The sequence below is a fragment of the Triticum urartu genome, chromosome 7A (genome assembly GCF_056163025.1).
Source record: "Triticum urartu cultivar PI428250 chromosome 7A, HENAU_Tu73, whole genome shotgun sequence".
NCBI classification, from domain to species: Eukaryota; Viridiplantae; Streptophyta; class Magnoliopsida; order Poales; family Poaceae; genus Triticum; species Triticum urartu.
In genome coordinates, this window is record NC_141879.1 from 666,677,069 (window position 1) to 666,689,428 (window position 12,360).

The following is a 12,360-nucleotide window of genomic DNA, read 5'->3' on the forward strand; positions in this document are numbered from 1 at the left end:
CTAACGAGTACAGCAGAGGTGAGATGAGGTGCCACAAGGCATGGAGGAACAAGAAGGGGAAAGGCGCTGCGCCTGTCGTTCCGGAACGAAAGAGAGGTATCATTCTCAAGACTGAGTGCCCTGTCCGGTGTAAGCTAAACGTAGATGGAGCACAGTGGGTGGTCAATGAATATTTTGACGAGCACAACCACCGACTCATAAAGAAGTTTGACCTGGTGAAATTTCTGACCGCCCACAGAGGGTTTACCCCCGTCGAAAGGCAATTCGTAAAGCTGCTACATGATTGTAACGTCGGTCCGTCAAGAATGGTACAGATACTATCTCTCATCCACAGCAAAAAGGCGACTCTGAGTAGCATGCCGTACATACCAGCTGACGTCACAAACCTACAGGCCAGGTACCATAGAGAGAGCAAGTTGGCAGACATAGAGGCCACAATTGCCTACTTCGATGAGAAAGCCAAGGAAGATCCAGATTTCTTCTACAGGATAAGGTTGGACGGTGAGGACCGTGTCAGGAACATGTATTGGGTGGATGGTGCTGCAAGGAGAGCCTACAAACGTTTCCGAGATTGCATTTCATTCGGCGCGACGTACCTCACCAATATGTACAAGATGCCATGCGCTCCGTTCATAGGAATAAATAACCACAATCAGTCGTTGCAGTTCGGCTGTGGGCTCGTCCGGAACGAAGACACGGATGGGTATGTTTGGCTGTTCAAGACCTTCTTGAAGTGCATGGATGGACTTGCTCCGATGAACATAATAACGGACCAGGATTCAAGCATGCGTGCAGGCATAGAGCAGGTCTTTCCGTTGGCAGTGCACAGGCACTGCAGGAGGCACATTATAAGGAAGGCTGAGGAGACGCTAGGACCGTTCTTTGCTGACCGTCCAGATCTGCACAAGGAATTCGAGCTGTGCGTGGACCACAGCTTGACGGTGTAGGAGTTTGAAAGGAGTTGGATGGCCATGACTGAAACACATCAAGTCCAAGACAACGAGACTCTTGTAAGCCTGTGGGAGAAGCGAATGTACTGGGTGCCGGCCTACTTCATGTAGTGCTTCTTCCCCTTTTTGCAGACTACGCAGCGCAGCGAGGGGTTCAATGCTGTTTTGAAGCGGTACGTCAGCCCTGGCAACTCATTGCTGCAGTTTGCCATGTAGTACACAGCTTTGCAACAAAAAATTCTGGGATCTGAGCTACAGCAAGAAGAGAACACCGCGCTAAAGCAGCCAAAATTGCTAACGTACTTACCTATGGAGAGGCAAATGAGCAAGATATACGCCAACAAGATCTTTAACAAGTAAGTCAGTTGCGTTACAGTCTTATTTGCAGAAAAAGCACCAAGTCAGTATGTGCCTTATAGAGTGCAATGCAGTTGCCATGATTTTGCGGTTGCCATGTTTAATAAAGTACTGTTTGCCATGCTTACTCAGCTGCAGTTGTCATGTTCAATGGAAATTCTCTTTGCCATGCTTACCCGGATGCAGTTTCCATGTTCAATGAAATGCAGTTGCCATGTTAAATGGACTGTATTTCCATTGGGCATGTTGGTATGCAAATGCCAATATCAACTGAAAAATGTTATGTTGTTGCCATATCTACTGAAATGCAATTGCCATGTTTACTGAAATGCAACTGCCATGTTTGCTAAAATGCAGTTGCCATGTTCACTCAACTGTAGTTGCCATGTTTAGTAAATGCAGTTGCCATGTTTAATAAGATGCATGTGCCATGTTTGTTGAAATACAGCTGCCATGTTTACTCAACTGTATATGCCATGTTTAAATAAAAGGGCAGTTACCATGTTTTATGCAATGTGCTTCCATTGGGGAATGCTGTTGTGGAAAAATGACGATGTCACGTTGAAAATGTACTATAGTTGCCATGTCTAGTGTACTGCATTTTCCATGTATAGCGTACTGCATTTGCCATGTTCAACGTACTATAGTTGCCTTGTTCAATGAATTATGTTTGCCATGTTCAAACAAAGTGTATTTCTATTTCCATGACAACATAAGGGGGTGCAAGAAAAAAGAGTGCGCGATAGTTTAACAGAAAACACACAAAATTTGTAGATTCCAGAAAGAAATAAAGCGTGCCAGCATGTTCACGGCTTTCCAGGTGGACGAACGTACGTTCAAGGTGTGTTCTATTTTGGGCATGTCAAATTCAGAATCTGAAGACCCGAACAAAGGAAGGAACTACTTCGTCACAGCCTCGATAGGCGAAGGCGAGTTCTACTGCCAATGCTGCAAGTTCGAACGGGACGGCATTGTGTGCTGTCACATACTAAAAGTAATGGACATGAACGCTGTGACACAGATGCCCCGCCATTTCATAAGGCGGCGATGGACTTGGGACGCTGGCGACGCGTTGGCGCCGCAGACAACACACGCAGTTCTGGCTGTGCATGACGAGAGACCAGTGTCAACCATGGAAGCCGTGAGGCACGTTGTGCTGACAAAGAACTATGCGGAGCTAATTGATGAAGCGTGCAAGAGTGATGAGACATCGAGAGTCGCAGAAAAATACAGGAAGGCACTGAAAAGAGAGCTTGATGAGATCAAGAAGAGGAAAGCCGAGGAAGCCTTACACCGGTTCCCCCGCACATCAAGCGTGCCTTCATCCACGGGGCCATCGTCTGAAAACTCGGAGATAGGATCTGAAACAGAAGCACACCGACCCAGGTCAGGAACCCACCCCGTTCCATCACAAAGGGTCGTCCAAGAGAGATAAGGTACAAGTCGGGATTGAAGATCCAAGCAAAACACAAGAAAACGAAGAAAGGGGCGGGCAATCCATGAGCAAAAATTGGGGCGATGTGGCATGGTCCTTGTGGACATTTTGTTTTGTACCCTAGATGATGAGAATTTTTTAAAAAAAAAATTGGGAGAATGGCTCTTGAGGGGCATCAGAAGTGGAAGGAAATTTCATTGAATGGATAAATGCAATTGCCATGTTATGGGTAATTAATCTGCCATGTTATGTGTAGTTAATATGCCATGTTATGTGTAGTTAGTCTGCCATGCTATTTATACTAAATATGCCATGCTATTTTATACTGAATATGGCATGCTAGTTGTAGTGGATCTGCCATTTTAGTTGTACTGGATCTGCCATCTTAGTTGTGATGTATCTGCCATGTTAATTATGCTGGAGCTGCCATGTTGTTTGTACTGTATCTGCCATGTTAGCTGTACTGAAAATATGCCAAGGTATTCCTGATGACTCTGCATGGCATATATTCCCATGACAATATGACGCGGTTTACGGACACATAGTGTGTTGTGTGCAGTGTATGGGAAACAAGTTGGAATAAGCGTAACGTGCATAAACCTTAGCAAAACGTTGTGGCTGCATGATCAACCTACCCATGCTAGCCGGTGCAGTTAGCGATGAAATTGAAGAAGCAAAACAGCCAAAAATATAAAACGACGATGACTTTCACTACCCATGTCTGATGAACTACATTTTCCATCGTTTTGAAAACATCGTAGACGCGTTCGAAGCATCAAACCGGTGCTAGAAACGATGAAACCATTGTAATAATAACGCCAAAAATAGGTTCACGTCCACACGTATATTACAGAAACTATTCAAATGTCGCTCACACACCACCACTACATAGTAGCCTACGCGGGGTTGTAGTCACAACATAGCACACAAACATAGTTTTCAACGAGAAACAAAGAGATAATACCTTACATTCCTCGGCAACAGAATGTAAGGTATGCGTCTGGTCTGTAACGCCACGTGATCACTTGTACTTCTTGATGACTTTCTTGACAGCTTCCTCCACAAACTCGCGTGCTCCGGACCGCTTGTTGAAATCTTCATTCGTCAACCAGTTCCATGTGTGGATTTTCCGGAGCTCAACGACCGTTGCAGCTGTGATAGCGGGGACAATTCTGCCTTCCCACTTTGCAAGGTACTCCAGCGCGTGAAAGCCACAGTCCGTCCTGCACGAGGAAAAGAGTCACGTGACCACGCAAAGAGGACAGACGTAACAAAAGATAGACTTCAATTCCAGATCTGACAAACAAAACAAGGATTGGATTGATGTAAATGGCAGATGAAAAGGGAGGAAGAAATTACGTGTTCCCTTGCTTCGCAGTCGCCACATACTCAGTCGGGAAATGCCTGATCTGGACCTTTGAGTGTTCGTAGTGATGGTGCCATGTCTCTTTGAGGTTCTTAATGAAGAATTCAACATGCGTGGTAAGGTCTGCATCATCTTCCGAACGGATTGAATCAAGCACCTCAACACGTTGGTTCTTCAGGTCAAGACAGATCGCATAGTGGTGACCACACTTGTCGTGTGGGTCATGTGGTGCAAGCTCCTGGAACATGGGGAACATGACCTGCATTTAAAAAGTGAGGACATGAGAAGCAGTGTTCACGTAAAGAACAGCAGAGGGACAAAAAAATTAGAATCACGTAGAAAATGTCTGGTTATGGGTGGGGTAGTTGAAAGAAAGTTGCCGTCCATGTGTGAACAAAAGTATGCCATGTATTTTACTGTCAAGTTGCCACATAGTTTGCGCGGGATGCAAAAATCAATAAGTCAGTGTGCACGGCAGCTGTTGCCACATGAAAACAACTGCCACGTAAACACAAGTGCAGATGATGGCAAAAAAGCACACCTTGTGAAAAAACAGTGCACACAGTGAAGGAGTACTCACATATTTCTTCAGTGTGAGCTTGAAATCACCGTGTTGGGCAAAGTTCTTCCTCGGAATTTTGTGGTGGAAGTCACCATCCCATATTTTGCAGGTCACACTGTAATGCATGATTGTCTTGTTGGCGCACACATCGGTGTGGTTGTTGATGTAGTCAATCCCGCATGCAACTACATTGATCGACATTTTGCCATTTGGCCTCACGGACTCAGCAAGATCACCCAGGTCGACGTACGTCGCTCCGCATTGAATGACTTTGGTTCTGTCCAAACATGAGCTGTATGAAAACAATATAACATGGAAGAATCATGCCTACTAAGTAAAAAAAATTATGAAAGAACTAAAACGTAAGCGGATCGTGCATAGAAAGTACGAAGGAGGTGAATGGTAAAAAAGGAGCAAAGCAAAATGAGATATTATGGGGTGTGGTCGTTTACGCTTTCAGCTCCTTCATGTGCTTGCCGCTGGACCTCGCATTTCCAAACCGCTTGACGATATCGTACAGCTGAGTCTGTCCCTTAGTGGCCCTGAATTCGGGCTCGTAGTCTTTCGCGGGAGGTGGGTGCACTACCCTCTGCTGCCTCACAGAACCAGGAGTGGCACTCCTAATGGTCTCCTCAGATACCGTGTCTGCAGCCACGTTGGAACTTGATTGCCCTTGCCCTCGTGAGGACCTCCTCTGCAATGCTGCCTCCTCAATCATGCGGTAAGTTTCGTCAAGGGATGGTGAAATCTCCTCAGGGGTGGCTGCAATGATAAAAAAATGACTTACGATACCTAGGAAATCAAAAACAGATGGTTTGTGAGAAGATAGGGTGCATGATGTGAGATGTGGGTAACAAAAGTGGGGCAGTTGCCATGTGTGGTTAACTACAGTGGCCATGTCATAGCAACTACAATTGCCATGTAGTTGCACTGTAGTTGCCACCTAGTTGGACTGTAGTTGCCATGTCACAGCAACTACAGTTGCCATGTTGTGTCAACTCCACTTGCCATGTGATTGCCGTGTGAAAAAATGCAACATGGAAACAAAAAATCCAGGTGACATGGTGTGGCAGATCAGTTGCCATGTGTGATGCACTGTGTTTGCCATGTGACAGCAACTACAGTTGCCATGTTGAATCAACTTCAGTTGCCACGTGGTTGCCCAAATGTCAAATGCAGCATGGCAGCAAAACAAAAATGTAGGTGACATGGTGCATCAAATCCAGTTGCCATGTCATCACATGTCAGTTGCCATCACAAGTGAGAACCCCCGAAAAAATATGTTTGGGACAAAAGTCAAACTACAAAAGATGTATACAAGAAAAATCATAAGGACATGGCAAGTGTACCTTGCACAATCGGCTCTGCGAACTTGACAGCCTTCCTGCCCTCGACCATTGGCTGCGCCATCATTGCAGGCATGCCTCCTGGGAAAGCAAAGGCAACTGGCATAGGATCTCGCACCACTGGTTGATCTTGACTGATGCCAAGGCTGAAGCTCGGTGGGGTAAAGGCCATTGGGTGCCTCTCATTCCTACTGGCCGGACCACCAACGACTTGCGGGGCAGAATCCATCGGTGAAAGATCAACAAACATATCTGAATTGGCCGCTACAGAATGATCGGCCTTATTTGCAGGGCGGGGCGTGTCGTCAGCGGTATCAGCCGCAGCTTTCATGACAATCTTCTTGTTTGGGCTGTAGGGGACACCGACATTGACTGGGAGCCTGGAAGTGCGTAGATTTATGCTGGGGATTTCCACTGCGGGTAAAGGCGTAGTCTGCTCCGGGTGTTCACCTGCGTCGCTCATGCCCGACTTGACACCTGCATCAGTTGTGCTCCGGTCTTCCGGTTTCTCCGTCACATTGCTTTTGGCAGGTGGCGGGAACAGTGTGGATGCAGGAACAAAACCAGACTCGTCTCTCCTGCTCCTGGCTACAGCCGGTGCGTTCGGTATGTCTCTTGGTTGCTTGCGGGGGCTACGACGCCTAGGTGGTAGACCAGCATGCGAAACAGTCGCCTTAGCAGTATCTGCACCGACAAGAGCTGGAGCTGTTGTGCCAGGACTCTCACCTGTAGGTGGCATATCCTTGTGAACTGCCGCCTCGACCGCTTCTGTCATGGACACAGTAGTGCCACCACGCACGCGCTTGGAATCAGTGTCAGATGAGCGGGAATCTTCCTTGCCTAGGTTCGTCTCGGGAGCGTCCACTTCAACGCTTGCTGATGGGGTGGCATGGCTCATAGCAGCATTCTTCATTGCTAGAAGAGTTGGCAGTATTTCAGCTGTCCTGGCAGATACCGACTCGTCACTCCCCGATGTATGGATGCCTGTTGTTCTAGCCTGCACATCTGCAGCCGGCGGAGATGGTCGGCCACTTGCATCAGAGTTGGTGGGAGCGGTCAACGGTGCAACAGCAGTATTGTCGCCTGGTGCCTCATGTACATCTGAGTTGCCCCCTGTTGACAACTTTGAATGCAGGCGTTCGAGCGGGTCCTTACTGATATGCTTGGACCCACGCGTAGTAGTCTTCTTCACCCTGCAAAAAAAATGAAGCACATGAAAAAGGTATTTAAAAATGAAACAAAATTATGTTTGCCTTGGTAGAAATCTTAAAAAAATGGAAAACGGGTGGAAAAGCTGGTAGTTGCCATGTAAGGGGAACGTGAGTTGCCATGTGTCATAATTAGCAGTTGCCATCCAGCATCAGTTGCCATGTTAGCAACCTTGAAGAATGATAAAAATGTCTAATCTGCCATGAATGCAATTTCAAACGTAGGCGTGGGATGAGCTCACAAGCCAACGGTAAAAAAGATGGCAGTTGCCATTAGGTACATTAAAGTTACCATTTGGCCTACATTCCACTTGCCATGTGAAAAACAAATAGGAGTTGCCACACGCTTAGAAAGGAAAGAAAGAACCATTTGGTAAAACAGCGGTTGCCACGTGGGGGGGGGGGGGGGGCGATGACAGAAGACAATGTGACAAGCTAAACGAATGCATTGGAAAATCAAGAAAATATAACGCTATGTCAATGAAAGCGGATGAAAAAACCTACTTCCTGACTGCCTTCCTCAGGTCTGGCAACACGACAGGATCCCCGGTGTTGGTTGTCATCGTGCGAGGAGATGTCCTGGTGGAAGTGGTGTCACCGGCAATGGGGGCACCTTTGTTCAACCGAGCAGAAACACGGGTTGGCGTTGGCGCCTGTTTCTTCGTAACTGCTCGTCCACTAGCTGTCGGCTCGCTGCACGTATGAGATGGAGGAAAAAAAGGTGGCAATTGTCAGTCAGCAATCTCGTTGCCGCGTTTGACAGAACACAAGTGCAAAAAAAGAGGATGAGTCTGTTCGAAGAAAATAGACAAAGCAAAAAACTAAGATGAAAGTCGAACCTCTTCCTGGCAGCTACAGGGTCGGTCCTAGACCTCTTGCCAGAAGAAACCTGCCCAACACCCTCTGGAGCCATCCCCCTCTTTGATGGCAAAACCCCCTCGCCTCTCCCAGCCGTGTGTTGTTTGACTTTATCCGGTTGGGGGACATCTGTTGCATCCTTGCCCTTGTAACCACCTGCGCGAACTTCAGCATGTTCATCATCATCGATGTCCTCTTGCACATTATCCATGACATCGTCGTCATCCTTGCTGAGACTAGCGTCTCCACCTAGTTCATCTTGTGTGTCAGCAGGCTCCTGGGAACTGTTGTAGTCATACCGGCCACGGCAACCGGTTGGCCGGTGTGTACGTTCTGGGACAAATGAAGTGAATTGCCTCACAACCGCGTCGCTGTCAGAGCCGCTGAGGGACGTCCACCCCTCAACCAACTTCCCGAACAAGCCGGTCAATCCAGATGCAAACTGCCCTATTAGCTGCTCAACAGGTGCCCTCGCCTGTACACGAAACAAAGAGGCATCAATGACCATCCCGTATTGCAATCACTTGCACGACATCGAAAAATACTCCACGGCAAACCATAGATGTAGATCTTTTGATTACCTCGGCAGGGCAAGACGGAGCTGAGTGCACGTCCATTCACTTTCCAAAGTTTTGAGGCCCCCCAAACACGCTGTAGTCTATAGCATGCTTGGCCATCAGCTGGAGAGAACAAAAAAAATAGCTAGGATGTAAGAGAGAGAATGATGAACACTGACTAGCAGTTCATGTGTTGCAAAAAAGCAAAACTAACCTGCAGTTTTCCATATTTGGTATCAGTTACCCTGTCTGCAGCAAGCACAGCCTTGACAGCATCAATAGTCCACGCAGAAACAGCAAACTTGTGCGTAGGCGGCGGGCCTCCTGTCCCAGTGAAATCCACGATGGACAGATCAAGACAGTCGACGTACATGAGCTGATGTACAACAATTTTAAAAAGAAAGAAAAATCAGTGGGGATCATGGTATTTTGCGAAAAAACAGGATAATATATGTTCCTACGATCATAAGTTGAAGTGCATGAAAAAAAGAAAAAAGAAGAAGTTGCCATCTGTATGTGCTAGTTGCCATCATAGTGTGATGGCAGTTGCCATCATAGTATGATGGCAGTTGCCATATTGTCATGATGACAGTTGCCATCATAGTATGATGGCAGTTGCCATATTGTCATGATGGCAGTTGCCAAAAAATCACACATGGCAGTTGTCATCTTGTTATGATCAGGTTGCCCATGCATGAATAAAAAGGTGTTAAAAAGAGTGTTCACTGAAAGGGCCGGTAAAAAAATACCATTAAATGCAGTCGACAACCCTTCTGGTACACCTTGCTTGCGAATGCATCATGCAGGAAGTCGGCAATGAACTTACACCAATTCATGTTCTTCACATCTTTCAGTTTCGCCTGCACGGCACAAAATTCAGGACAACGAGTTGCCGCGTCAGAAATCCAATGGAAAAAAATCAAAAAACACTGGCAGTGACTAGCTTGCACATGACATCGGAGCAAAAAAATTGAAGGAAAAATAATGTAGTAAAGATAGATCATTCACCAGGATGGGGAAGCATTTGTTGCTTGGGCGAGGAGAAGTGGTCGACGCGAAAACGGCTGAGATGAGGTACATGAGTAGCTTCATCTTGAAAACATCTCCATGCGTTGTCATGGCCTCCAGCGAATCTGCCACTGCAGACGTGTTCGGCATGGATTCCAACCCAGGAAACAAACGGGGGAACAGCGCTTCCTCGATCTCATTGTTGACCTCGTACGGGACTTTGATATGTCCACGAGGCACACCCAAAGTACAGAACACGGATTCCTCGTTCAGCGGTAGTCTTCCACGTCCCGGAATCACGAATTCCCTGGAGGCGGGGTTGTAGATCTCACCAAGCCAATCGCATACAGGGTTGACAAGGTTCATGCACCGGACAACCATCATAGACTGCATACCCATCTCAGCAGCAGCCCCCTTCTGATCGTCGCTGAATTTGTCAGTCAACGCAGTCAGTCGTTCTTGGGAGGCTCTGTTGCGAATACGTTTATTCTTCTGCAAAAAAAGACATAAAGTGATCAGTTGTTGCCATGTTTTTGCAAAAAGAGATCAGTTGTTGCCGCGTTTTGAAATGTTAAGAAATTTTAGTTCGTGTCAGACGATTGCTAGCTCGAGGTGTCAACCATTAACATACAGCAGGAGGAAGGGGGGATGTGTGAGCATTTACCTCATCATCCTCTTTTCTCCGTCCAGTTGCCCGATTACGCTGTGGTGGATCCATGAAATCATCATCGTTGTTTTGACGATCGCCACGAGCCATTCTGTTGAGATGGGAACAGACCAAATTGTCATGGTGGAAATGTAAATGCAAAGAGGTCAGCAAAAACTTGCCACATGCAAAGCATATGTATGGCATCTGATACATTTGATATGCAAATTCGGTTGCCACATTATGCAGCCAATTTTCCACACTATCTTATATGCAGAATGGCAACAGACAGTGTGTTCACACTCTATTTGCCACATGAATATACTATCCAGGTGGCAACAGGCACACTTGATGTGCACAATAGTTGCCATCCAGTGCAGTTGGCTCCTGAATATACATTCATGTGGCACCTATCACAGTGTGGTTACTATCACATATCATTCGGAAAAACACTGGCCGCAACGAAATAGCATGATTGTGGCACCTATCACAGTAATTCAGCAATTTTAGTTGCCACGCGGAAAAAGAGCGTGTGTGTGGCAACTATCACAGTACTTCAGCAAATTTAGTTGCCACATGGAAGAGCGTGTGTGTGGCAACTATCCCAATCATTGAATGGAAATAGTTGCCCTGTGCGAAAGCTTACATGTGGCAACTAACACAGTCATTTCAGTAATTTGTTGCCGCAAGGGTAAACACGTTTGTGGCAACTATCTCATTTGTTCAGGGAGTTAGTGGTCGCACAAACATGATAGTTAATGTAACTATCAAGTTCGCCTCATACTGCATTTTCAAAACCCAACTAACTAGATCTAGGGTTCAATGGCAACTACCTCGACTTCAAATTCACCGACAAATTCTCCCACGAACTGACTGCAAACACAAAATAGAACCAACACGCATCAAAAACAACCCGGGAGACACCTGCTCAATCCATAGGCAAGACTAGTGCGTGCCTCCGAACAGGCAGAACCGCGCCGACGATGACGCGGCCGCGGCCGCGACGAAACTGACCAGTGCAACCAAAAACGGCTAGCAGACGACTTCGGCGCTGGCGGGAACGCCGACGCATCGACGAATCGCCTGAATCTCTCCGAATCTCGATCAAGGAATCGAACAGGGAGGGAAGGGGGGAAAATGCGGGAAGGGATTGCGAGAGTTGTAGCGAGCAGTACCTTCAACCCGGGCCGCAGGCGCTCCGGCGAAGCCGCTCCGTTCCGGCGAGCACCACCGACGGCCCCGAACACCGTCGAATCTTCCGCCTCCGCCGTCGCCTTCTCCCCTCGCATTCTCCTTCGATGGTTTGAAATGCGAGTGGGTTCTGCCAGTAACTGCGGTGCGGGTGAGTAAATGGAAGCGTGAGGGAGAGGGGGCAGAGGCGTGCGACGTGTTTGACGTCAACCGCGGTCAAAGCGTGGCGTGCGGGCGCATTGCAGTTCCACCGCACGACTCCAATGGCAACCGCTGACCGCGGGATGGCAACCAACGTGCGGGCGAACTTACTCGCACACCGCACACGCGCCTCGTCCTACGTGGCGCAAAAAACCGCCCGGTTTGTTCCAAGATTCATGCACAGAGCTGTCAACGGTGATGCTTGCGTGTGGTCGGGGTGGTAAACGCCCACACATATGGGCGTTAACATTTCCGTATACGTACGGGTCGTCCGTACCGTACCGTAGCAGCTGGGTGGAGCATCTCTGCACCTGCGCTAGCCCTTTTTGTTTACTGGATTTTCGACTAGACTACAGTCTACAGAAGAGTCGAGCTGAAATCCCATGTGATGCAGCATCATGCGTGCATGCATGGTGCAGAGCGACGGACTCGGTCGTGCCAAAAGAATAACTCGAACCAACTGACGAACGCGGCATCAAACCGCCCTGCTAACTGGCTGGCTCATGTGATGCAAATTCCATTTGTTTATGTGTGGTACTAGTACGGATGCAGAACTTTGAATTACTAGCTATAGCTACAAATTATAGAGTATCGTCCACAACAACGCGACTTACGCACGCGCTTTGCACAGGATGCAACTTGAATGAGTATTGTGTACTTCTCCCTTCGTTCGAA

General features: G+C 47.5%; 3 protein-coding genes across 3 annotated transcripts; 1 reads left to right on the plus strand and 2 right to left on the minus strand.

Moving 5' to 3' along the window:
* The first annotated feature begins 305 nt into the window (after positions 1-305).
* Positions 306-947, plus strand: LOC147961229 (protein FAR1-RELATED SEQUENCE 5-like). Its single transcript, XM_087533722.1, has one exon. The coding sequence runs from the start codon at positions 306-308 to the stop codon at positions 945-947; it is 642 nt and encodes a 213-aa protein (XP_087389848.1).
* Positions 948-3,763: 2,816 nt separating this feature from the next.
* LOC147961230 (uncharacterized) lies at positions 3,764-4,373 on the minus strand. The gene is made up of 2 exons (XM_087536243.1): positions 4,102-4,373; positions 3,764-3,965 (listed from the first exon to the last, which is right to left on the minus strand). The coding sequence occupies exons 1-2, from the start codon at positions 4,371-4,373 to the stop codon at positions 3,764-3,766; spliced, it is 474 nt and encodes a 157-aa protein (XP_087392369.1).
* A 189-nt stretch (positions 4,374-4,562) lies between these two features.
* LOC147961231 (uncharacterized) lies at positions 4,563-6,092 on the minus strand. Its single transcript, XM_087533723.1, has 3 exons — positions 6,020-6,092; positions 5,123-5,432; positions 4,563-4,947 (listed from the first exon to the last, which is right to left on the minus strand). Exons 1-3 carry the CDS (start codon positions 6,090-6,092, stop codon positions 4,563-4,565), a joined length of 768 nt encoding a protein of 255 aa, XP_087389849.1.
* Between the last annotated feature and the right edge of the window lie 6,268 nt (positions 6,093-12,360).

What these genes read in the sequence shown, in the direction of transcription:
- LOC147961229 (XM_087533722.1), top strand. Translation starts at nt 306, where the DNA reads ATGGTACAGATACTATCTCTCATCCACAGCAAAAAGGCGACTCTGAGT.
- LOC147961230 (XM_087536243.1), bottom strand. Translation starts at nt 4,373, where the DNA reads ATGCAGGTCATGTTCCCCATGTTCCAGGAGCTTGCACCACATGACCCA. An exon ending in ACTGCGAAGCAAGGGAACAC is followed by an intron (nt 3,966 to 4,101) that starts GTAATTTCTTCC and finishes TTCCTCGTGCAG; the next exon opens with GACGGACTGTGGCTTTCACG.
- LOC147961231 (XM_087533723.1), bottom strand. Translation starts at nt 6,092, where the DNA reads ATGCCTGCAATGATGGCGCAGCCAATGGTCGAGGGCAGGAAGGCTGTC. An exon ending in CGCAGAGCCGATTGTGCAAG is followed by an intron (nt 5,433 to 6,019) that starts GTACACTTGCCA and finishes TTATCATTGCAG; the next exon opens with CCACCCCTGAGGAGATTTCA. An exon ending in CACATGAAGGAGCTGAAAGC is followed by an intron (nt 4,948 to 5,122) that starts GTAAACGACCAC and finishes ATGTTTGGACAG; the next exon opens with AACCAAAGTCATTCAATGCG.